Here is a 27,060-nt window from a genome sequence, read left to right on the forward strand (position 1 = left end):
ACTTACACACTGCAGATGTGGTGGACAAACTGGAGTGTGTGTGTGTGTGTGTGTGTGTGTGTGTGTGTGTGTGTGTGTGTGTGTGTGTGTGTGTGTGTGTGTGTGTGTAGGCTACTTACACACTGCAGATGTGGTGGACAAACTGGAGTGTGTGTGTGTGTGTGTGTGTGTGTGTGTGTGTGTGTGTAGGCTACTTACACACTGCAGATGTGGTGGACAAACTGGAGTGTGTGTGTGTGTGTGTGTGTGTGTGTGTGTGTGTGTGTGTGTGTGTGTGTGTGTAGGCTACTTACACACTGCAGATGTGGTGGACAAACTGGAGTGTGAGGGACAGCAGCTTGTTGTTGGTGTTGGAACCAAACAGACCGTCATAGACCACCTGTGGAGAGGGAAGGAATGGTGAGTACACAACCACACACACACACACACACACACACACACACACACACACACACACACACTCTCTCTCAAACAAACAAGTAAATAAGTCAAATGCTCACTTGCTCACTTACTCACTCACACACACACACACACACACACACACACACACACACACACACACACACACACACATACATACACCCTACCTGGATGTTGGCTGGGAAGCACTCTGCGGCTAAGCGAGATCGTAGCAGGTGAGGCAGGATCTTCAGCTTAACTCTGGTACTGACCGGCTCGTGTTTCAGCTCCCGCTTCAGACTGGCTCCCTGGAACACACACACACACACACACACACACACACACACACACACACACACACACACACACACACACAGTTATTTCTCCATTCAAGTCAAGTCAAGTCAAGAGTCAAGTCAAGAGTCACTTTATTGTCCCATCACTGGGAAATTTGTATTGGGCTTACACCCCACAGCAGCCAACAAAGATCAACAGACAACAAAGAGCAACAGACAATACAGAATATTAGCACACAAACAGAAGGCGGACCTGATTAAAACAAGAGTGGAAATAAAATGATAGGCAAGATAAGTTACATTCATCTGGTGCAGTTTAAAAGTTTAACAGAAACGGGAATAAAAGAATTTTTAAATCTGTTTAATCTAGCGCGGGGGACTCTGAACCTCCTCCCAGAGGGCAGCAGTTCATACTCTGCATGTAGGACATGGGAGGGATTCATGAGAATTCTATTAGCCTGTCTGAGAGTAGCCTGTTCAAAAATAGACTGCAGGGATGAGTGGTCTTTCACCCCTATGATCTTCCATGCAGTCTGTATCAGTCGGACCAGTTTGGACCTTAGTTTTACAGATAGGTTACCAAACCAAGATGTAATGCCGTATCTGATGAGACTCTCTAAGACAGACTGGTAGAAAAGTAGCATAAATTTTGGGTCAACACCATGAACTCTAAGGCGGCGTAGGAAGTGTAGTCGTTGTTGTAATCTGCTACAAAGGCTGTCTACATGAGTGCTCCAGGTGAGTGAGTTATCAATAAAAACCCCAAGATATTTGTAGGAGGCGACCTGAGAGATGGATTGTTTGTGGATGACCACAGGCCTGTGGTCCCCAACACCTCTGGGGTCGAACACCATCTCCTCAGTTTTCTTAACATTTAAAACCAGGCAGTTAACATCACACCATTTAACAAACCTCTGGATTTCAGAATAATAGTCATTTAGGTCACTGTCCTTTTTGATTAAAGCAAGGATGGCAGTGTCATCTGAAAATTTTATGATGCGGTTGCTAGGGTAGGTGCTTCTGCACTCGTTTGTGTATAAAGTAAAGAGCACAGGGGAACTGACTATACCCTGAGGAGCACCAGTGCTTATGGTTCTGGGTTCCGAAAGAGTGCCATTAACACTGACCCGCTGTGTGCGGTTAGTTAAAAAGGAGTGATACCATTTTATAATGAGGGGGGGGACATTAAGCCCATTTAACTTCTCAATTAAAAGGTGCGGCTGTATCGTGTTAAAAGCAGAACTGAAATCAACAAATAAGAGTCGGACATAGTAGGTAGGGTCCTCTAAGTGCTTGGATATGAAGTGCACCATGGCTGAGGTTGCATCATCTGTGCCTGTATTACATCTATACGCAAACTGAAAAGGATCCAGAGAGCAACTGACTGCATTTTTCACTTTACATATAATGAATTTTTCAAAGCATTTCATTACAACAGATGTCAAAGCGACTGGTCGCAGGTCATTATTTTCCTTGCAGCTAGCCTTCTTAGGAACAGGAATAATGATAGCGTCTTTCCAGATGGACGGAACAGTGTGAGAGTCCAGAGACTTCTGGAAGATAGGACACCAGGCCTCAGCCAGCTCCTCACTGCAGGACTTTAGCATGAGCCCAGAGATGCCATCCGGTCCAGAGGACTTTCTAGGGCGGGTGTTAGCGAACAGTCTCTGTACCTCGCGCTGCTCAATGGTGATACTTGCTTCCAACTCAGGCAGCTCATTCACCTGTTCACATTTAGCTTTAATATATATCTGATGGAAGTGTGAGAAGAGTGGAGAGCAGAAGCGCAAGAGAAGAGGAAGATGAGGAAGACTGAAAGGAGGAGAAGAGTGACAGATGGAAGAGAGTGAAGAGAGGAAGAGTGAGGAGTGCTCCTCTACCTTGGTCTTGAGAGGGATGTCCCCCAGGTAGACCTTGTACATCTTGTTGATGATCAGAGGGTTGTTCCAGTCGACGATGCTGCAGAATTGGAATAAATAACATTAATATTTTTATTTAAAAAAACCTAAATAAAAAACTACAACAGAGATGAAGTCAAGACCTGGGGGGTATTCCATCGACGTCGCTAAAGGAAAATCCAGGCTTATTATCCAAGTCTCCCGAGATTTATAAAAAAAAAATCCAGCCTTATTTTGATAAATCTCCCACATGACTCATCAAACATAAGCTTGGATTTTCCGTTAGCGACAATGATGGAATACCCCCCATAACCCTGGAGGATCCGGACCAAGACCCAGTCAGGAGGTTTTAGACCCAAACATTTCTACTGGTCACCTAAAGGGCTAATCCACTCAATGAGAACCTGAAGACATTCAGAATTCTCTCTGAATGGGTGACATCATCATCACCACCATACCAGGAAGGCCGGCAATGGTGACATTATGAAAGCCCACCCAAGAACAATTTTTTTGAAAAGAACAGTGCTTTATAGAGCTAGTACACTTTGGAATGAATTACCTCTTGATATCCGCCAAGAAAAAAGTAAAAGGTTATTCAAAAAGAGACTGAAGAGGCACCTATTAAGTGGCTGATGACAGGTAGCTGTTTTATTTTACTTTGTTTATTTTGGTTGATTCCTTTTTTCATCGAAGAGATGATTGCGTTAGGATCATGTCTTTATAGGTCTTTATATTTTAATGGATTAATAATATTTGCCCTTTTTGTAAATTTTTATTTATTTTAGTTTATTTTGTTGTATTTACTACTGTATCGGGGGGATAGTGTGTGAGTTTTGGCGACATCTTGTGGTGGGGATGAGGTTGGAGGATTTGACTGGAATCGAATATGGCATTCATCTGTAGGCCTATGTTTGATGGGACTGAGTGTGACTTTAAGTGACATCCAGGGGTGAAGCTGAATGTTCCATTGATTTACAATTAATTCAACATGGCGGCCTCCACGAAGACACCCGCTCATTTTAAGGCCAGGAAAATGCTTTTGTGCATTGCATTATACGCAAATTAATACAAATATCATGTTTGATTGCTGCCGGATCTGTTTGTCTTGTTTTCACCACTGGATGTCGCGGAGGGTCACGCATTGTCCCTTTAATGTATTATATGTTCAGTGTTTCCTCTATATGCATTTATTGGTGGCGGGCCGCCACGAATGAATTTCCTCCGCCACCAAATGATTCAGACAGTCCACTTTGATTCAGGCTGCGCAGAAAGGCAGCGAGTTATTATGACCGGAGAACTGAAAAAAAGCATGTGTCCCTGAACGCTCCACCAATCACTGTGAGTAAACTGACTCTGAGAATGTCCTCACGTCACATTTTACCGTAATACCCTATATGTTGGTTGAAGTGCAACATCTCAGCTTTCAGGGACAGTTGGATTTTTTTCGATAGCACAAACCGTTTAGAAATTACGGTAATTACAATGTCGGGTGCGGATTTGTGCCGGTGGCGGTACATTCGGCGCAGAAGTGGTATCTATACCAGATAAATAATAACCATTTGCTTACGTAATTTTTCGTTTGTTTACATAGTCTGAAACTACAGATGGTAAGCTTTCAAATGATGCGTCATACATTGAAATCGAAAAAAAAATCAAGACGACACGAGTATTTGAATGTTTGTTTGTATCATGTTTTGCTCAAGAATGGTGACTGCTAAAAACGCTGCTAGCGGCTAACGTTTTGTAACGTCCTAAAGTATTGTAACGTCCCCACTTGGACAGTGGTTGAAATAATGACAGATAGCTTCTCTCATGTAATCTGTGCGTTTAATTGTAAACTATCTCATACACAACTTTCTTAGTTCACCCGAGCTCTCTCTCCCAACGGTCTCAATAACACACACAGCACCCGCCCGTGACCTCCACCAATCACAGGGGTGCTTTGGCACACAACACAGTAACAGTGCGAACATGAACATGAACTCAAGCATTAATGAACATGGTTGTTCTATCTAATTTATTATGTTTGTGTTATGCTAATAAATGTAGATCCACACAGGTATACAAACTGAGATCCGTTTACTGTCAAGTGCCATTCATTCTGACAACACACACACACAGTCGTAAAGCTCTAACAGAACGTGACGTCGTAAAGTGCAACAAAGTGCTGCAATGACATACTGTCGTACATAACAATATTAGTATTTGATCACCTTCTATATAAAATCACCTGCTCGGCTTTAATGACTTAACCGCTATTTAAGAAATTATATTTGTTTTCGCGTGCACGCGTTTTATGCGACCACCCCGCCACTAATGTGAAAATTCCTGGAGGAAACACTGTATGTTGTATTAATGTATTAGGTGTTTGTCTGTTGATTATATGTGGACCCCAGGAAGATTAGCAAACTGCTACGGCATAAGCTAATGGGGATCCTTTTAAATAAACAAATAAACAAACCACCACCGTCACCATGGTTACCTCTAGGGGTGTAACGGATCACGGATAATCCGTGATCCGTTCGGATCGCCCTCCACGGTTCGGAACGCATGTGTACCGCGGATCAATAGCAAAATCGTTTTTTTTTTTTTTTTTTTTTCCCTAACACCAGGGGAGCCACCCCTCCTAAATTTCGTTGTTTGGTACCTGTACTGTAGCAATGACAATAAAGACCATTCATTCATTCAAATGTAACCGGTAGAAAAACAATCATGTGCGCTTTATTCTCTCTCTGCATGCGTACTGAGTTGACAACAACATTCATTCACTCATCTCTGTCCCACTTATATCACGTCATATCACCCGCTAAGCAGCCTGGGTGATTGTGTAAACACACAAAAAAAGTACTCTGTTACGTACTCACTCCACGTGAAGCTGGGAATCCACAGCAACAAGTATCATGGCGAGTGCTAGCAACGTTGGCGAACTGGAAAGGCCTCCCTCGTCATTGAAATCACATGTATGGGAGCACTTTGGCTTCCCTGTTACTTATAATAATGATGGAAGGAGGGAGGTCGATAAGAAAGTTACGGTGTGTACCCTCACGTTGCCATGATGGCAAGACGCTACCTGGCTGTGCCGGCTACTTCAGTTCCTAGCGAGAGGGTGTTCTCCACAGCAGGAGACATAGTGACTGCAAATAGGTCTGCCCTCTCCCCAGACAATGTGGACATCCTCATATTTTTGAAAATGAATATGAAGTTATAAGCTTGAGGCTGCTTTGCTTTATTTACTTTTTTTTCTTACCATGTTTAAAGGATTTCACTTTATTATTTAGGTAAAGTTAGGTTTCACTTGGCAACCAGATTGCAGCAGTGATGTTATATATATATATATATATATATATATATATATGTTGTTATATATATGTTGTTATATATAGATGTTATATATATATATGTGATATATATATATATATATCAGTTTTGACATCTTGAATGTTGTTTTTTTGTTTCACACATTAAAAGTGGTGTTTTTACAGAATTCAAGGAAAATGTTGTTTTTATTAAAAAAAATATATGTTTTGTGTTGATCCGAAAAATGATCCGATCCGTGACTCAAAATCCGTGACACGATCCGATCCGTGAGTTAGGTGATCCGTTACACCCCTAGTTACCTCTGCTTGCTCTTCAGCTCCAGGTCTGCTGCCGTGGCGACGCTGTGTCTGGTGTCGCTGGAGGCCACGACCAGGTGGACCACCGACTCCACCTCCGGCACCTGCTCTGCCTCGATGAACTTCACTATGCCCAGCTTACACTGCACACACACACACACACATTAGTATACACACACATAGTATATATATATACACACACACACACACACACACACACACACACACACACATTAGCATACACACGCATAGAATATATATATACACACACACACACGCACACACACACACACACACACACACACACATTAGCATACACACGCATAGTATATACCTGGGTTTCCGTTAACCGGGAATTACCGGTCTTTGTCCGGTAAATTTGGTTGAAGTCCGACATATTGAAAAGTCGTCGGACATATTGTCCGGTGAAAATAATTCCCTTTGAATACAATTCGCTAAAGTTCACATTCTGATTCCTTCTATTTTAAAAAAGACGAATATATAGGCTATGTATTTCTTTTATTATGATATGATTTGACACCGGCATGATGATGACTCCTAATGTGTAGGCTGGCCTATGCGAAACAGCGCACAGGTGCCACATGGGATTGATGCCAGATGGGATTACAGCTTAACCAGTCTATTACCGCTTAAACACAGTAGCCCATTCGGCGGTAACCCATGCCTATCTGGCAACCCTGCCAACCCGTCCACCATAGTAATACGGTTTCTTGATTTCCCATCTATGGGTGCGTTCGTAAACACGCTCTGGAAATCCGATCAGCACTCGCGGAACGCCTCTCGTCCAATCGAACGACTCGGTCGCTCTGTGACATCGAAGCCAGCGTGCGCTCCGGCGCTCTCAGAGCGTGTTTACGAACGCACCCCTAGAAGTTTCTAGCCAGCTAGCTGAAGCTGCTACACACACTAGAGCCATGGCGACCGAACGGCAAGTTAAACAACATACTATAAAAGTGACATTGTTTTACTCATTACTCATACATTTGTTGTCATTCAGTTATACAGTTGTGTTCTTCCCATTGTCATACTCCCGAGCTAAACGAAATGCCTTCCCAACCAGCGAGACTTATAGAAATGACGTTGTTTTATTGATTTTTAAAAAAAGGGTAAAACTGGAAAGAGAAAATAGAAAACTCACATTAATCCCAAACAATTTAACAAACTTCAGTTAACGTAATGTGGAGTCCGTTCATTGATCGATGCTGTCTGTTCAGTTCCCAGTGAGGCGCCCGTTCAGCGCTGGACCCGTTCAGCGCTGGACATAATGGCATAGCGCGCATCCGTCAAATCATGTTATATTATTATATATTATATAGCTCGCATCTAATCGTATCGGATGAGAAATAGACATTAAATGGCATATATAGGCCGCTACACAACAGTAATCACCGCGACAAACAGCTATATTAGATTTGGAGAAAAAAAAATATGAATTTGCAAAAAAAATTTTTTATTATATTTTAATATGATGACCGGAATATATCACGTTTGTCCGGTAAATCGAATTCTTCCCGGACACGATGTCCGACGGCAAATTTTTCTAACGGAAACCCTGGTATATACATGTATATATATATATATATATATATATATATATATATATATATATATATATATATATATATATATACACACACACACACACACACACACACACAGAGAGAGACAGACAGACAGACAATCAGACACGCACACACACACTTCAATTTCTTGTCCAACAACAACACTGCTCCTCCTCTGAGGTCAGAGGTCAGCGGCGGCCCCCACCTGTTCCAGCTGCTCTGCGCTCCACTGGGCCTCCCCGATCACCCTCTTGGCGGCGTAGACGCTCATCCCCGGGGGGGGCTGGGGGAGACCCTGCCCGGGCGCCACCCCTCCCCCGGCCCCGGCACCCCCCTGGGGGGAGGAGGGGGCGGGGCGGACAGGGGGCTCGTTCAGCACGAACCTGGAGGCCCGGAGGAGAGGAGAGGAGAGGAGAGAGGGAGGAGAGAAGGAGGAGAGAGGGAGGGAATAGAGAGGAGAGAGGGAGGGAACAGAGAGGAGAGGAATAGGGAGGAGAATGGGGGGAGGAGAGAGAAGAGAGAAAGGGAGGGAATAGAGACGAGAGGAAGGGAATAGAGAGGGAGGGAAGAGAGGAGAGAGGGAGTGAGTGTCTCTCAAGTGGAAGGCCCAGTCACCTGTTTAGGCAGCTTTTAACGTGTGACTTTGTACGCCGCTGCCCCCCCGTTCTAAGCTGTCCCTCTATGCTCCACGTTGTTTATAATCAACGCTGTTGTCGGTTTGGCCTGTGAAGTTGTAAAGTGCTCTGGCTACGTGATAACAGTACAACTATACCAATAAAACAATTATTATTATTATTATTATTATTATACAGCCTCAGATAGCGACTACAATCATCAGGAGATTGCCCCCAATCACCACAAATCACTTCCGCCACACTCAAAATGGCCGCCCATGGTGGTCTCTGACCTCCGACCTCCGACCCTCCACTCACCCGTAGGGCATCAGCAGGACGTCCAGCATGAACTCCAGCAGCAGCTGCACGGTCTTGGGCCTCTCGATCAGGATGAAGGGGGAGGCCGTCTTGTGGTCCGCTGGGTACTTCATGTGGTACAGGGTGGGGATGAGGAGGTGCATCAGGCTGGGGGGGGAGAGGGGGGAGGGGTGGGGGAGGAGAGAGGGGGGAGGAGGAGGGGGAGAGTGGATGTTAAATGGATGTAAAATGTGCAACGTGTGTGTGGATGTGTATGTATACAGTGTGTATGTATACAGTGCATATGTATACAGTGCGTGTGTGTGTGTGTGTGTGTGTGTATACATATGTATACAGTGTGTGTGTGTGTGTGTGTGTGTGTGTGTGTGTGTGTGTGTGTGCGTATGTATACAGTGTGTGTGTGTGTATGTATACAGTGCTTGTGTGTGTGTGCGTGCAAGTATGTATACAGTGTGTGTGTGTGTGTCACCTGTCCTGCTGGGGCTGGGGCTTGCCCTCCATGGCGGTGAGCAGGGTAGGCGCCAGCTCACACTGCTTCCCCACCTCCAGGCGAGGGTAGCCCATCTTGATGTAGATGATGGTGAAATTCTGCACAGAAAAGTAATGAAATTAGTTAATAATCACTTCCAGACAGGCTAGTGACCAAACTACTAGACCTGGGTCTATCACACTCTATATGTGCGTGGATCAAGGACTTCCTGACCGACCGCCCCCAGAGGGTGCGGGTGGGCCCCCACACCTCCACAGCCCTCAGACTCAGCACTGGGTCCCCCCAGGGCTGCGTGCTAAGCCCCATCCTCTACAACCTCTACACCTACAGCCACCCCTCCTAAATTTCGTTGTTTGGTACCTGTACTGTAGCAATGACAATAAAGTCCATTCATTCATTCATGTTTCAGACAAAATTATTGAGTGGTCAATAAAATGTAGACATGCTAGAATGTAGAAATGCAGAAATTCTAGAATGTAGAAATGCTAGGATGTAGAAATTCTAGAATATAGAATTGCTAGGATGTAGAACTGTAAGAATATAGAAAATGTAGAAATGTAAGAATATAGAAATTCTAGAATGTAGAACTGTAAGAATATAGAAAATGTAGAACTGTAAGAGGGGGGAGTAAGATGGGCGTTACCGTGACGAAGGAAGCGGCTGAGGGGTCTTGGTACTGAACGAGCAGCGTCTCTACAGGCAGTTGGATCTTAGGCCGACTCTTGATCCTCTTGTTCAGGTGGACCAGCAACTCCATCACCTGGGGGGGGGGGGGGTGGGGGGGGTAGAGAGGGGGAAGGAGGGGAGAGAGAGGGGTGAGACAAAAAGGCAGATGCCAAGTGGCAGCCGTGAGACATCCAGTAGTATATTATGTAGGCTATACTATGGACTATGGTCCTAGCACAGGGCTTGACGCTTACCTTTTCCCCAGGTAGCACTGTGCTACCATGTTGAAAAATTTAGTAGCACACCAAGAATTTCAGTAGCACAATGAAAATTGCGCAATTTTCGTCAACAACGACAACAAATTATCATAATCATAACATATCAAAATGATCATAACCGGCTCTTGGCGGTAATAAAAATGGAGACTCACACAATGTAAAGGGGAAGTTATTAAATATTAATTTCAGTTGGCCCACGGTTCGGTATGAACCTCGGTTTTTGGGTCACGGTTCACGGTGTTTTTTTTTTAAATGCTACTATTTATTTACAAACTGTTACTTTATTTTGCTTATACTTATGGAACTTTAACATTTAGACACATTCCAGAATATGACTGGTAAATTGTATAATATAAATATATATAAACAAAACACTTTCAAATGTAAAACAATTACATAAACACTTTCAAATGTGAAGTGTTGTGGATTGGAACTACGGATCGTAAGCTTTCAAATGATGTGTCATACATTGAAATCCGAAAAAATATGAAGTTAGAGTCATTTGAATGTTAGACGTCAGGCACATATCCGCTTGTTAAGTCGTGACGTGTTTCCGGGGCCAACGTTGGCTGAGGCGCTGTCTTCGAAATGGAGAAATAATAATAATAATTAATTATATTTATATAGCGCTTTTCCGAGGCTCAAATAACCTGACAATATGGAGAAAACGGGAAAGTATTGTGTCCCTTGTTGTATGAATAGATCCGAGTCTAAAAAACGATTAAACTGTCATTCTACCGCTGTAGTTCACAGGTACTCTGGCGCAGGGAATTTCTGGTTTGGACACGGAAATGGCAAAACGTCACTTTTGACGTCAGACTTAACAAGCGGATAGGGTTAAACTAGCTGTCATGAAACCGGAAGCAAACGCTGCTAGCAGTTAGCGGCTAACAAAACACAGCGCTACGAACTATGAGAGCTGTATCCCATATACCCATTATGCGCATTTTAAGCGCATATAGGACTCGCGTGAAGCATTTCTGCGACACGCGTTTCTGTTCACTGTTTTCATTCCCTCATCGCTTATACACATAAGTTTGACTGCGCATGACAGTAGTTCAGCTGTCTTTTAGTCGCACTGGTGCGATTGAATGTATTTCCAAGTCGCACAGAAATATATTCACTCGCAAATGCGACCAAAACAGTCGCACTGTCGAGCCCTGTCCTAGCATAGATTTATTTTTCTTATGATGCCTGTTGGCCAGAACCCCCGGCTGGCCACGTGTCGAGGTGTCCTTGAGCAAGGCACTGAACCCCCCTAATTGCTCCAGGGTCGCCGTCTATGACTCTGACCCCTTGCTTAGAGCATAACATACCAAATTCCAACAGTTGACTGACTGAAGTTGATCGCATGGAAGTAAAACAATTGTTATCGTTATTATTATTATTATTACTATTATCATTATTATTATTATTACTACTACTACTACATCCTTACTTTCTTCCTCACGCCCTCTTGCACGCTGGACAGCTTGAGGAGGACAGGAGGCAGGAACTTGGAGATGATGTCCTGGAGCTGATCATCGGTCTCTGCATGGCCCAGACGTAGGAACACTCGCTCCAGCTGATCTGTGGGACAACAGAGAGGGGGGGGTTGAAAACACGGAATTCAGTTTCATTTGTATCTGTTTCTGGGCCATTTTAATTTCCATGAGGGTATCTCCTCAAGTTCACTCTGGCTAGATGCTGATCAGGGGGAGGCTGGTGGAGGTCGGAATGGGAGGACGAGCTCATTGTAATGCGTGGGAGTTTGATACGTTTCCAATGAGCCCCGTCCTCCGATTTCTACCTCCACCAGCCTCCCTGGAGCAGAAGATGCTGATGCATGGTTGGAACTGTGGAATACAATACAAGGGGGTTTGGGAAATGATCTCTCACACACACAGACACACACCATTTCCCTTTCTGTGTCACTGCCATATTAGGATGGGTATGTCAAGTCACTGTGGCTAGAAGATTACGATGACCATGATCATGATGACGGTGCATAGCGGACACCAACCCTATCAGCCCCAATCCTTGACCTCACCAGGCAAATAAGGGTCAGTTATGAAAGGTAACACACTGTCACTGACATGTCAGCTTATCAACCTAAAAAGGGGTGGGGACATGTTTGGGACATAATCACAAAGCTGACAAAAGCATGTGTGGCCCAGTTAAGCCCTATGAGGTCGACTAGCTAGGGAACTACGGAATGATATGAATGAATACAATCCACTAGCACACCTTAGCTGGTATAACTGTTGATATGAGACATGACAGAACACCTATTTGCAGTAAGTGGGAGCAAAATGGCTACCTTAGTTATGATGGTCTATGATCTGCAATCATACTAGACTGACAATCAGATGTCTCATCTTGTAGATCTTTAGATGGACTAAAACGCACGGAAAGTGGAGGTTTAATACACAACTAGACTAGACTCATCCATGACTTATCCAGCTGGCTGATCAAGTTGCCGGTTAGCTCTTTTTAGCATAGCTTCCATAGCTAACCAACGTATGTAACCTGTCTGCTTAGCCTAAAAACTGTCCTGGTCAAACGTGACAACGGTGACACACTGGGACTAAAACGATCAACAACCGGGCCAATCAAAAGTCACATGTCGAGGTGTCCTTGAGCAAGGCACTGAACCCCCCTAATTGCTCATTCGTTTGTTGGACCATGACTGGGCAATACGGCCTTGCTGCAGCGTTAGCTTAGCACAATCAGAATGCTAACCGCTACCTCGGATGATCAACCGAATCTGTCAACATGAAACCATGACAACGCACTGAACTTATAACTACATGATGTCATCGGTTACGCAGAGGGTTTGCGCAGAGGATTATTTCGGATCGGGCATGAAGTTCGTTTAGAAACTTACTGAGTTCATCTTGGGCAGCCATGTTTTGCAGAAAGTCATAGGAGGTCTCTCTGAGTCTCTCTCTGAGCCTCTACGAGTCTGTCTGCGTTCGTCAAGTCGCTCTGGAAATGTGTTCAGCCGTCATGGAACGCCTCTCGTCCAATCAAATGACTCGGTCCTTCTATGACGTAGAGCCCAGGGTGCGCTCCGGCGCTCTCAGAGCGAATTGACGAACGCATCCCCCTTGAGTTGAGTGCCACTGGACCAGGGATGCCACTCCTCTCTCTCTGCTCTGTGGGACTGTGGAAGTCCACTGCACATTATTACACATACTGCATTGTTACATTGTTGCATGAGCTTTTTAACTTTTAAACCCTTTAAACATTTGGAGGAGGGATGCTGATCAACAGAGAGAAACTGTCACATGGACATCGAAGCATTCATCTCAAACTCTTGCATGGGTGTTTAAATGGAGGAATCAGACCGGTGTCATTTGACAAACTTTGTTTTTGTCATGTCATTTCCAAGCGTTTGCCATGCCCAAATATATCATCTTTCATGACATGATAGAATGATTGAGGTGGAGTATATGAGGCAAGGCAAGGCAAGGCAAGTTTATTTGTATGGCACATTTCATACAACAAGGGCAATTCAAAGAAAGTGCTTTTACATAGCATTAAAAAAAAAAAATACAGAAAAAGTAGGATAGTAATAAAAAATTAAAATGGCAAGAATAGATACAAACATATAGAAAATAAATAGATAAACATTTAACAACATAAATAAGACAATGAATAAAAAATATGTGTTATTACTGTAACTGTGTAGTGATTATGTTTTTTTGTTTTTTTTTACATTAAGGCTTTAATATTGTGCCATTCTTCTTTCGTTCTTTTGTTCATAAACATGTAAGTTTGTATTTTGGGTATGTATTTTCAATGTTTAATATTTAGATTGGAAATTATAGAATATTACTGAACCAATAGGGGGCAGCAACACTGCACCAGGTGGAGTTGGAACCTATCTGGTTGAAGACAGAAGAAGACTTCCTAACCCCAATGCACAACCCCAGGCTGCGTTCGTCAATTTTCTCTAAGAGCGCCGGAGCGCACACTGGCTTCTCCGTCCCAAACCATCCTCGTCGTTTGATTGGACGAGAGGCATCCCATGAGTGCTGATCAGATTTCCAGAGCCAGTTGACGAACGCAGTCCTTTAGTTAGCAACTGTCATGAGCGAACAGCTGGACTCGGAGCACCGCGGAGGATAAACAACATTACGCCTGGGAGGTGTTTCATAACAAAGGTACAAAGGTAGGGCCAATCTGCTCTCCCACGAACGGTACATGTAGCTGGGTGTCAGTAGAGGCTATTAGGGGGTCTATTTTCTATTAATAGGGGTCTATTTTCTGGAATAACAGCAGCTTAGCCATGCTAGGTAAGAGCTAAGGCTCGGCTAAGCTCGCTAGCCAGCCTGGGCTAACAACACAACAGCCCCGTTATGCGGATGCGAAATGCGAGAATAAAGACAAGTGCTTATTATGTATGAGACATGTTTGTAGATATGACTTATAGATATGTGTTGGTGGTCAGCCTAGCACCTTGACAGTTTAGCTGGTGAGAAGAAAGATGCCAGCTTTAGCCAGCTAGCTTAGTTGACTTGCTTATAAATGTGGATCACAATGTTGCTTCTTGTTCTTTGATTGAGTTAGTTAACAGTGGATGTGTTAATGAACCAGACATGCACAGGTCTCCTGTCAGGTCTTGACTATGTGAGGTGTGTGTGGCACCATGGTTCACATGCAGGAGTGAGTTAGCCAGCTAGAAGCGGCCTTGCAGACCCTCGGCTGCACACAAGGGGCATTTAAATCCCCCAGCTGGTTGTTGAGAGACTGACTTATGAAGTTGATTACCCAGCCCAATGCACTTTGTGTTTTTATTTTATTTTGTTAAGCATTAGAAAACCAGTTAACACCTACTAGTCGCTGCTAACTCCTTACAGTTCAAACAAACTGCAGGTTGTTTATGAAGCAAGGCGTTATTAAACACATAGGGTGTTGGGTGTTGCCCATGCTGGCATTGTTGTCAATATTGGGAGTTGTGTCTTTTTGATGGTCTGCCATTGCTCGCTGTGACAAGAGAACGTAGGCCAGGCTCAACACCAGACAAACAGAACGTAGAACGTAGACAACAGAACGTAGAACGTAGACAACAGAACGTAGAACGTAGACAACAGAACGTAGAACGTTGGACATAGAACGTTGGACAACAGAACGTTGGACATAGAACGTAGACTCACACCAGACAGACAAAGCATGCATAGCTAGCGCAATAATAATAATAATAATAATAATAATAACCTTTATTTGTATAACACTTTTCCTGCAAACGTTGCAGCTCAAAGTGCTTTAACATCCTAAAAACAATAATAGAACAATACTAATAAATAAAACACACAATGGCAATAATATAAACTACGTAATAAAAACAGAATAAACCATCCAATCCAATCAGGTTAACGTATCCATTCACTAGTTAACTAACTAATTCGAGTTTATGTGATTTGTATGTGATTTGTATTGATAGTGTGCATTCAACAATTTATGAAAACAGGTTATTAAAATGGGGGGCGGGGGGGGGGGGGAGCATTTTTAGTACTACGTATGTCTGTGCAGTGCAACCCGGACTTGCACACTATTTCTAAGTGAATTCAGTTATTTGTGTAAAATGTCGTTTGTTTGTATAGCTGCGTACTTTTATCATCTGTTATCATTACTTAACCTGCGTAAATGTGTTACACAAGCAACTTATTAAGTCCTAATGTCCTTGTTGTGGTCCGCCGTCGTATTGCATTTGGAGCAAAGACTTGTGTTCCCTTGTCAAAGGATTTAAACCATGGTGAGCCTTTGTCCCCCTGGAAACTGCATTTGTTTCGAGTTGGGCAGGGGGGCGGGCAGGGGGGGGGGGGGGGCTGCCAGCACCAAGGAGGCTGAGAAAGATCCCTTTGCATTTGTGGGACGTGTACTCCCTCTAGTGGACAAATTGTGGGACGTGTACTCCCTCTAGTGGACAAATTGTGGGACGTGTACTCCCTCTAGTGGACAAATTGTTCCTAGCATTTATTTTTTCTCTGTTAAACAGCAATTACCCTTGTAATGTTGCCTAGCACCCGCCCCCCCCACCACCACCACCACCACCATCACCACATCACACCTGATTCCACTTAACAGCTAATCACAACCTTGTTGTGTGTAATGTTGTGCTGTGTCACCACCGAGCATCATGGCTGGTGACTAGCTGGCACGGCTGTATCATAATACCTCAAAGGATTTCAGGCAAGTCAAAGCTTATTGATTAAACATGCACAGGATGTCAGTTGTACAATGACTCGTTGATTTCCAAGCTTCCTCTCAACACTGCAAATATCAGGACTTAGGCTAACGATACAAACACAGTGGCAACACAATAAGCAATGAAGGTGAACAAGGCAATGCATTTAAGATGAGGGTTAGTAATAAATGGCCGCGGCTGCAGTGTGTGTGTGTGTGTGTGTGTGTGTGTGTGTGTGTGTGTGTGTATATATACATACACAGCATTGTTGGTGTGCAGAGAGTGAGTCAGTGCAATCGTTCTTAGGCCTCTGTCATCCTCTAGTCTAGCCTGCTCCATTATGGGCTGACCGGCCCAAACCACACTGGGCTGGTCACGATGGCTTCCTTTCACACTGTCATTTTCTGGTGTGGACGTGTGATGATGATGACTCATGATGATTCAACCTTTGTCATTGCACAGAGTACCACGAAATGTAGGCCTATTTTATTCTCAAGGCACAGGGTCAGAGCCATAGAAGGCGACCCTGGAGCAGTTAGGGGTTCAGTGCCTTGCTCAAGGACACTTCAATGCGACGTGGCCAGCCGGGGTTTGAACCTTGCAATTATTAGACACCAGCTCTGTCGGTGTAACCGGACCAACCCAGTACAGCTCAGCTTGTTTCGACTCTGTAGATTTTGTAGTAGTGTACTTGAAGTAGCACACTAGGGAGTAGTGGAATTAGAGTCACTAGTGAATAGTCAATAGTGTAATTAGAAGCACACTTTTGTTAAAAACTGTTATGATAAGCATTATGATGCTCCCCAGTGAATTCAGCATTTTAGTGGTATTTTCTGTGCATTTTGACAAAATACTGAGTCAACTGAGGACGTGCACACGCTTTCACTTTAGTTTTTAATAAAGCTAGTTACTCTATCATTACTAAATGTATAGTTTAATAGAGTTAGTTACTCTATCATTACTAAATGTATAGTTTAATAAAGATAGTTACTCTATCATTACTAAATGTATAGTTTAATAGAGTTAGTTACTCTATTATTACTAAATGTATAGTTTAATAAAGATAGTTACACTATAATTACTAAATGTATAGTTTAATAAAGTTAGTTACTCTATCATTACTAAATGTATAGTTTAATAAAGCTAGTTACACTATTATTACTAAATGTATAGTTTAATAAAGTTAGTTACTCTATCATTACTAAATGTATAGTTTAATAAAGTTAGTTACTCTATCATTACTAAATGTATAGTTTAATAAAGCTAGTTACACTATCATTACTAAATGTATAGTTTAATAAAGTTAGTTACTCTATCAGTACTAAATGTATACCGTAGTTTAATAAAGCTAGTTACACTATTATTACTAAATGTATAGTTTAATAAAGTTAGTTACACTATCATTACTAAATGTATAGTTTAATAGAGTTAGTTACACTATAATTACTAAATGTATAGTTTAATATAGTTAGTTACTCTATCATTACTAAATGTATAGTTTAGTAGAGTTAATTAACCTGTCATTATTAAATGTATAGTTTAATGTGCCCTGTAATGTTTACATAGTGGAGCAGTGCCACTCTTATATTATTACTCTTACAACCCCTGTGGCCTGTAGCCTACCTACCTTCTTCTTTTCATTGGTGGATATTGATAAACTGTATTGTGTGTGTGTGTGTGTGTGTGTGTGTGTGTGTGTCTCTCTCTCCCCAGGCTCTGTCTCGGCAGCAGGATGGCGGGGGCAGAGGTGTACGGCCCTGCCAACCCCACCTGCAAGATCATGACCTTCCGGCCCAGCATGGAGGAGTTCAGGGACTTCAACCAGTACCTGGCCTACATGGAGTCACAGGGCGCGCACCGCGCGGGCCTCGCCAAGGTGGGTCTGGGTCTGGGTCTGGGTCTGGGTCTGGGTCTGGGTCTGGGTGTGTGTGTGTGTGTGTGTGTGTGTGTGTGTGTGTGTATGTGTGTGTGTGGGGGTGTGGGGGTGTGGGGGTGTGGGTGTGGGAGAGAGTGTGTGTGTGTTAGTACCGTAGATCTCTGTTGGGAGCTTTGGGAAGATAATCTTCCACCATGTCCCCTCTCTCTCCCTTCACCCCTCTCTCCATACCCCTCTTATCTCCGGTCCCCTCTCTCCCTCTCCCCTCTCTTCCTCTCCCTCTCCACTCACCCCTCTCTCCCTCTCCCCTCTCTTCCTCTATCTCTCCCCTTCCCCATCTCCACTCACCCTTCTATCTCCTGTCCCCTCTCTCCTCTCACCCCTCTCTTCCTCTCCCCTTCCCCCTCTCTCCTTACCCCTCTATCTCTTCCTCCATCTCCCCTTTCCCCTCTCTTCCTCACCCTCTCTCCTCCCCCTCTCCCCTCCCAGGTGATTCCTCCTAAGTGCTGGAAGCCTCGGCATAGCTATGACGACATAGACGAACTGCTGATCCACGCCCCCATCCAGCAGGTGGTGGCCGGCCAATCAGGGCTCTTCACCCAGTACAACGTCCAGAGGAAGCCGCTCAGCGTGCAGGAGTTCAGACGCCTCGCCAACAGTGACCAGTGAGTGACCCCCTGACTCAGAACACACACACACACACACACACACACACACACACACACCAGCAGGGTTTCCGTTAGAAAAGATTGGTGCCGGTCAACGTGTCCGGGAAGATTTCAATGTGTCGGACAAACGGGAGAAATTCCGGTCATCATATTAGAATATAATATAGGTGTTTGTCGCGGTGATTAGCTGTTGTGTAGCCTATATAGGCCTATGCCATTTAATGTCTATTTCTCATCCGATACGATTAGATCGCGAACTATATGATAATATAGGCTTTCATGATTCGCATGCGCTACTATGGCATATGTCCAGGGCTGCACGCGCGCCACACTGGGCAGCCTAGTCACCTTTGCTACTTTGAATTACGACTGTAGGCTACTTTAAGATGTTTATTTCAATTGCATTAATGGGATTTGAGTATGTAATTGGTAATTTTAAGTATGCCTAGTTTAGCTTGTGATGGCTATTTGAACGGACTGCATCGATCGATCAATGAACGGACTCCACATTACGTTAACTGAAGTGTGTTAAATAGTTTCACGACAGTAATGTAAGTTTTCTATATTCTCTTTCCACTTTTACCCTTTTTATCAATAAAACAACGTAATTTCTATAACCACGTCTCGCTGATTGGGAAGGCATTAAGTCTAGCTGCCTGTCAAATCATACTTACTCGGACTCGGGAGTATGAGAATGAGGAGGATGTATCGGGGGGGATACACACCCGTGGACTATTTCACCTTAGTGGCACAAATTCAACTCTAACACTATAGATAGACTAAATTGAACTAAAATGATGGACACCGACTGAATAACTGAGTGGGGAGAAGACAGGTCTCAAATGTGGAACAATTATAACATGTAATACATAAAGATAAAACATACACAAATATATAACATTGATATCCCTAAACTCAAATGTAGTGTGGTATTGTCAACCTAATCTAATCAATCCTAATTAATGGTACCAGTAGCCCAGGCTGTCGATAGTAGCGCACTACTCCCGTAGTACTTCTCCCGACTCAGGGCTGGAACGGGCACGGCAGGCTCAATCAATGAACGGGGTTGAGATGGCTAGCGTCCTTTACTAGCCGCATCTCACGGCCCTCGGTGGTCATTCACTGTGCTCTAGCTGCACATCCAAAACACGCAGAACAATAACCGTGACTCCGGTCACGGCAGTGGTTTTATTTAGACTAGATCAAACTAAATTAACTGACTAAACTACTCGCGCCGTTGAGAGACAGGGTTGCCAGATGGGGCGGGTTACCGCCGAATGGGCTACTGGGTTTAGCGGTTATTTAGCGGACTAGTTAGGCTGTACATTGTCAATCCCATTTGGCAACCCTGCCGCTGTTTGTCATCGCGTAGGCTAGTCTACACATTAATAATAAAAGAAAACATATAGCCTATTCGTCTTTTTTAATGTAGAAGGAATCAGAATATGTGACAAATAAATTTTAGCAAATTGTATTCAAATTGTGCTTAAAGGGAATTATTTTCACCGGACATTAAGACCGAAGAGGTTTAAAAATGTCGGACTTTTATCGGACAAAGACCGGTAATTACCGGTTAACGGAAACCCTCACACACACACACACACACACACACCACACAGGCATGCAACACACACGCACCACACAGGCATGCAACACACAGGCATGCATGCATACACACACACACAGGCATGCATACACACACACACAGGCATGCAACACACACACACACACACACACAGGCATGCACCACACACACACATACTCACACAGGCATGCAACACACAGGCATGCAACACACGCAACCCCCCCCCCCCCCCTCACACACACACACAGGCATGCAAAACACGCACGCACCCCCCCCCCCCCCTATACACACACACAGACCCCTTCTCTGTTGTTGGACAGCGTGTCTGTGAAGAACAGAAGCAGCAGCCATTTACACTGAAACTGTCTCTTCATAAGGCTGATTCATGCTTTGTCAACAAGGGAAGCCCACATCAAACCCTTGGAGTTTAGCAGACAGTTTTAAGTGAGTGTTTTTTTTTTTTTCATCTCCCACGGAGAGACCATGCACTATAGCTCTCTGGATGGATTGGGGAATTTGGAGAAAGCTAAAGGTCTGTTTTTGTTTTTGTTTTTTAAAAGACAACGGGCAAGCGGGGTATTCCATCAACGCCGCTAAAGGAAAATCCAGTCTTATTTTTGATGAGTCTCACAAGATAAGACAAAAATAAGCCTGGATTTTCCTTTGGTGATGTCAGAATGATGGAATACCCCCCTGGTTTCACAGACAAGGTTCAAGATTAGTCCAGGATTAAATCACACTCGCAACGGTGTGATTCACTGACTTCACATACAGATGATTCACTTCCTTAGACAAATGTATTTGTTGTAAGTCGCTTTGGATAAAGGTCAATTGTAAAGGGTAAATCGACTGACTTATATAGCACCTTATTCCAAAGCGCTTTACAATGGCCTCTCATTCACCCATTCACACCCACATTCACACACCACCATCATCATCACCATCATTAGGCGCCGGCTCTACCTCCTGCGCCACAGCCTCCCCAAAAGGCGTCTGCTAAATGCCAGAAATGTAAATGGTAAAATCTGCATTGAGGCTGCTTTTTAATCTGATCTAGTCTTAATCTGCATCCATGAAACCAGCCCTGTATCAGAGATCCAGCTAAAATGGCGTAGCCCAGGAAGAGGCTTGTAGTGTCGTCTAAGATGGCGTAGTCTAGGAAGAGGCTTGTAGTGTCGTCTAAGATGGCGTAGTGTAGTCTAGGAAGTGGCTTGTAGTGTCGTCTCAGATGGCGTAGTGTCGTCTAAGATGGCGTAGTCTAGGAAGAGGCTTGTAGTGTCGTCTAAGATGGCGTAGTCTAGGAAGAGGCTTGTAGTGTTTAGGGTTGAGAGTCCCCAGGCAGGTCTTGCATGCTTCCGTGCTATAGGAAGGAGCAGCTGTTACCGCTGGCTACGCTGAATATAATGCCTTACGGCGAAAACATACATCTGCGTGGCAGAACTGCCGCGGCTCTCCTCTCACTGTTGCTCCGGCTTCCACACCGGCTGCGTGTCTTCTGCCTGAGGTCGACGCTTGCTGTGTGTTTTCACTGTTACATACATACATGCTTGTTGTTGTGTTCCGTCCCCTCCCTGCCGACACACACACACATGAAGTTTTTTAGTTGTGTTTATACATACATGTTACTATACTTACGTTATGCCTATGCCCCCCCCTTCCCCCCCCACCAGGTACTGCACCCCCCGTTACCTGAACTATGAGGACCTGGAGAGGAAGTACTGGAAGAACCTCACCTTCGTGTCGCCCATATATGGAGCTGACGTCAGTGGGAGTCTCTACGATGAGGTAAGGCTCTCTCTCTCCCTCTCTCTCGCTCTGTCTCTCTCCCTCGCTCTCTGTCTCTCTCTCTCTCTCTCCCTCTGTCTGTTTCTGTCTCTCTCCCTCTCTGTCCCTCTCCCTCTCTGTCTCTCTCTCTCTCTCTGTCTCTGTCTCTCTCTCTCTGTCTCTCTCTCTCTCTGTCTCTCTCTCTCTCTCTCTCTGTCTCCCTCTCTGTCTCTCTGTCTCTCTCTGTCTCTGTCACTCTGTCTCTCTCTCTCCGTCTCTCTCTGTATTTTCTTGCTATTTTCGTTTTTTCTCTCTCTCTTCCCCTTGCTATTTCTCTCACTCTCTCTAATCTCCTCCCTCACTCTCTCTCTATCTCAATTCCAAGTTCGTTTACCAGAAAAAAACATAATTGCATATCAGTATGACATACAAGATGAGGAGCACTCTGAAACAAGCAATTATACACAAAAACACAACAATATCCAACACAATCTCTTTTGTTCCATTGCCTCCCTCTTCCCTCCCTCTTCTCTCTCTCACCGTTCTCTAACCCATTTTCCTCTCTCCCTTCGGCTTCCCCCTCTCATCATTCTCTAACCCTCTTCCCTCTCTCTCTGTTCTCCTTCCATCTCTCCCTCCCTCTTCTCTTCCCTCTCTCTCCCTCCCTCTTCTCTTCCCTCTCTCACCGCTCCCTCTTCCCTTCCCTCTCTCTCCCCTCCCTCTTCCCTCTCTCCCCTCCCTCTTCCCTCTCTCCCCTCCCTCTTCCCTCTCTCCCCTCCCTCTTCCCTCTCTCCCCTCCCTCTTCCCTCTCACCCTCCCTCTTCTCGTCCCTCTCTCCCTCCCTCTTCCCTCTCTCCCTCCCTCTTCCCTCTCTCCCCTCCCTCTTCCCTCTCTCCCCTCCCTCTTCCCTCTCTCCCTCCCTCTTCTCGTCCCTCTCTCCCTCCCTCTTCCCTCTCTCTCCCCTCCCTCTTCCCTCTCTCCCCCTCCCTCTTCCCTCTCTCCCCCCTCCCTCTTCCCTCTCTCCCCCCTCCCTCTTCCCTCTCTCCCCCCTCCCTCTTCCCTCTCTCCCCCCTCCCTCTTCCCTCTCTCCCTCCCTCTTCTCGTCCCTCTCTCCCTCCCTCTTCCCTCTCTCCTTCCCTCTTCTCTTCCCTCTCTCCCCCCTCCCTCTTCCCTCTCTCCCTCCCTCTTCCCTTCCCTCTCTCCCCTCCCTCTTCCCTCTCTCCCCCTCCCTCTTCCCTCCCTCCCCCTCCCTCTTCCCTCTCTCCCTCCCTCTTCCCTTCCCTCTCTCTCCCCTCCCTCTTCCCTCTCTTCCCCTCCCTCTTCCCTCTCTCCCCCCTCCCTCTTCCCTCTCTCCCTCCCTCTTCCCTTCCCTCTCTCTCTCCTCCCTCTTCCCTCTCTTCCCCTCCCTCTTCCCTCTCTCCCTCCCTCTTCCCTTCCCTCTCTCCCTCCCTCTTCCCTCTCTCTCCCCTCCCTCTTCCCTCTCTCCCTCCCTCTTCCCTTCCCTCTCTCCCTCCCTCTTCCCTCCCTCTTCCCTCTCTCTCCCCTCCCTCTTCCCTCTCTCCCTCCCTCTTCCCTTCCCTCTCTCCCCCCTCCCTCTTCCCTCTCTCCCTCCCTCTTCTCCCCCCTCTCTCCCCCCTCCTTCTTCCCTCTCTCTCTCCCCCCTCCTTCTTCCCTCTCTCCCTCTCTCCCTCCCTCTTCTCTTCCCTCTCTCTCCCTCCCTCTTCCCTTCCCTCTCTCTCCCCTCCCTCTTCCCTCTCCCTCCCTCTTCTCTTCCCTCTCTCTCCCCTCCCTCTTCCCTCTCTCCCTCCCTCTTCTCCCCCCTCTCTCCCCCCTCCCTCTTCCCTCTCTCCCCCCTCCCTCTTCCCTCTCTCCCCCCTCCCTATTCCCTCTCTCCCCCGGCTCCCCAAACCTGGTTGCTCTTGCAGTAAAAAACACAGCAATAACCATTAACCTCCCCCCTCCCCTCCCCTCCCCAACCCCCAAACCTGTGCCTCTCCCAGGGCGTGGACGAGTGGAACATCGGCCACCTCAACTCCATCCTGGACGTGATCGAGGAGGACTGCGGGGTGTCCATCCAGGGCGTCAACACCCCCTACCTGTACTTCGGCATGTGGAAGACCTCCTTCTCCTGGCACACCGAGGACATGGACCTCTACAGCATCAACTACCTGCACTTCGGAGAGCCCAAGTCATGGTAGGTGGGCACTGGGCTGTGTAGGCTGCATGTTGGGGTTAGGATCTCCTTGAGACAGTCACCACATCCTGGAGGTACGTATGGAGGTACGTATGGCTGTGGGGCAGGAGGTCGAGCCGGTGTCTAATGATTGCAAGTTCGGCGGTTCGAACCCCGGCTGGCCACGTGTCGAGGTGTCCTCGGGCAAGACACTGAACCCCCAAATTGCTCCCAATGAGCAGGCAGGCGCCTTGCATGGTAGCTTGCCACCATTGGTGTGTGACTGTGTGTGTGAATGGGTGAATGAGAGGCCGCTGTGAAGCGCTTTGGAATAAGGCGCTATATAAGTCAGTCCATTTACCATTTATTACCATCGATATAAGAGTTTATGGGCTCTCATTGAAGATGGCCGCTGTGTGGTATCAGCTCTGTGTGGGCGCGCTTCAGATAACTAAGTGCTAATGTGGTTGAACAGACGTTTTGTAGGCCAATTGGAAGATCACCTACCCTACCTCACTAACCTCCATTCCACAAACTGGTAAGACAGGACGTGACTTTGTTAATTAAAACCCCCCAGAGGGGAAATTTGAGTGGATACAAGTGGATACACACAACAGAGGACACACACACACAGAAAGGCAGCACACACTAAAAAAGCAGCACATTTAATGAATGCAAACACATTTCCATGATAAGCCTCGCAGCACGAATGTAAAAAAGGTTCTGTTGACGACGCTCTGTCTCTCTCGGCTTAGACCAACTGCCAAATAATTCCCGCCTCTGCCAAGTGTTTTGTGTGGTATTTACCTGGCAACAATACTTGGCTACGAAATTAAGCATAATCATTTCGCTTAGTTCTTGATGAATAGTCACTGTGTGTGTGTGTGAGAGTGTGTGGTGCTGGATTGGTGAACGAGGTTGCGCTGGATTGCGTTATCGAAACCCGGTTTTGCCTTTGTTGATGTGAAGACTGCACACAGCCAAACACAGCCTCGTTTAAAGAAGCTGCTTCACTTCACCGCCCCCATCCTGGCGGTGGCTCTTCAGGCGGTTATTTTTAATAAGACCGAGGCTGTTGGTGTTTTTTTTTTTGTTGTTTTTTTTAGACAGGTCCCCTATGGGAGGGGGCAGGACAAAAATGATACAGATTAGCAACTTTTCCTTTCAGTTTTTCCCACATCACTGAAGAGTGTAGAAAGATTCTGTGCGGTCATTTGATCATTAAAGGTACGTTAAAATTTTGGTAATGGCTTAAAAAAAATACACTTTGTTTGGCTCTGTTCTAGTCTTCCTAGCCTCCCACTCTAGTCGTACACACACGTTACTAGGGGATCTTAGCAACGTGAACGTAGCAACGTGAACCTAGCAACGTTAACCTAGCACCGACAACTGTCAATAATTACCTGTGTGGTGATTGGTTAGAAATGTACCCCCGCATGAGACTAGTGCCATCTTCCCTGTCTCTTGCTAAACCAACAGCATATACAATCTATAGTTGAGTGATCTGAGAGTTAGTCTAGGAGTTAGTCTAGGAGACAGAGTTAGTCTAGGAGTTAGCCTAGGAGACTGACAGTTAGTCTAGGAGTTAGCCTAGGAGACTGACAGTTAGTCTAGGAGACAGAGTTAGTCTAGGAGTTAGTCTAGGAGACAGTTAGCCTAGGCCCTAGGAGACTGAGAGTTAGTCTAGGAGACTGAGAGTTAGTCTAGGAGACAGTGTTAGTCTAGGAGACAGTGTTAGTCTAGGAGACAGAGTTAGTCTAGGAGTTAGTCTTGGAGACAGTTAGCCTAGGCCCTGGGAGACTGAGAGTTAGCCTAGGAGACAGGAGGCTTGAGCGTGTCCCATCAGTCAACTGAGTACAGGGTGAAAGAGGAGTGGTGATGAAACCCACCCTTGGGGGGCACCTGTGTTTGTGATGCTGGTGTCTTGACACCTGGGGGGGTTCTTTAGCCCACCAAGGCGTGTCAGGGAGGTCTTCCCTGATCCAGGGGGGTGGTGGGGGGGGGGGTCTGCATGCTGGAAGGTGGGGCTGGATGGATACCCCCGCTTCCACAACTGTGAGGGGAGAGGGAGAAATGGGGGGATGGGGAGGAGAGAATGGAAAAAGGTGAAAAGGGAAGGAGGTGTTTCCTTTATTCGTCCCTCGTCAGGCTGTCTCGTTCCCTCTCTCCATGTCTCCCTCTCTCCCTCTCTCCATGTCTCCCTCTCTCCATGTCTCCCTCTCTCTCCCTCTCTCCATGTCTCCCTCTCTCCCTCTCTCCCTTTCTCCATGTCTCCCTCTCTCCATGTCTCCCTCTCTCCATGTCTCCCTCTCTCCCTCTCTCCATGTCCCTCTCTCTCCCTCTCTCCATGTCTCCCTCTCTCCATGTCTCCCTCTCTCTCCCTCTCTCCATGTCTCCATGTCTCCCTCTCTCCATGTCTCTCCCTCTCTCCCTCTCTCCATGTCTCCCTCTCTCTCCCTCTCTCCATGTCTCCCTCTCTCCCTCTCTCCCTTTCTCCATGTCTCCCTCTCTCCATGTCTCCCTCTCTCCCTCTCTCCCTCTCTCCATGTCTCCCTCTCTCTCCCTCTCTCTCCCTCTCTCCATGTCTCCATGCCTCCCTCTCTCCATGTCTCCCTCTCTCCATGTCTCCCTCTCTCTCCCTCTCTCCATCTCCCCCTCTCTCTGTC

General features: G+C 45.8%; 2 protein-coding genes across 2 annotated transcripts in view; one reads left to right on the top strand and one right to left on the bottom strand.

Annotated features, from left to right (window-relative positions):
- Positions 1-13,083, bottom strand: part of LOC308161147 (proteasome adapter and scaffold protein ECM29-like) — a 38,070-nt gene extending 24,987 nt beyond the window's left edge. The window contains exons 1-10 of the mRNA XM_080535100.1: positions 13,023-13,083; positions 11,595-11,725; positions 9,856-9,972; positions 9,192-9,310; positions 8,723-8,869; positions 7,996-8,173; positions 6,211-6,350; positions 2,576-2,654; positions 588-707; positions 294-379 (exon numbers count right to left, since the gene is read on the bottom strand). Coding sequence (XP_080391226.1) covers positions 294-379; positions 588-707; positions 2,576-2,654; positions 6,211-6,350; positions 7,996-8,173; positions 8,723-8,869; positions 9,192-9,310; positions 9,856-9,972; positions 11,595-11,725; positions 13,023-13,044 — 1,139 coding nt within the window. The 5' untranslated portion in view covers positions 13,045-13,083. The remainder of the gene's footprint in view (positions 1-293; positions 380-587; positions 708-2,575; positions 2,655-6,210; positions 6,351-7,995; positions 8,174-8,722; positions 8,870-9,191; positions 9,311-9,855; positions 9,973-11,594; positions 11,726-13,022) is intronic.
- Positions 13,084-18,060: 4,977 nt separating this feature from the next.
- kdm4c (lysine (K)-specific demethylase 4C) overlaps positions 18,061-27,060 on the top strand; it is a gene marked incomplete at both ends in the record, with an annotated part of 53,681 nt that continues 44,681 nt past the window's right edge. The window contains 4 exons of the mRNA XM_080534831.1: positions 18,061-18,204; positions 18,694-18,869; positions 22,128-22,242; positions 24,222-24,415. Of these exons, the coding sequence (XP_080390957.1) occupies positions 18,061-18,204; positions 18,694-18,869; positions 22,128-22,242; positions 24,222-24,415 (629 nt within the window). The remainder of the gene's footprint in view (positions 18,205-18,693; positions 18,870-22,127; positions 22,243-24,221; positions 24,416-27,060) is intronic.

This window comes from Nansenia antarctica (assembly GCF_963989245.1).
Source record: "Nansenia antarctica genome assembly, chromosome: 6".
Classification (NCBI taxonomy): domain Eukaryota; kingdom Metazoa; phylum Chordata; class Actinopteri; order Argentiniformes; family Microstomatidae; genus Nansenia; species Nansenia antarctica.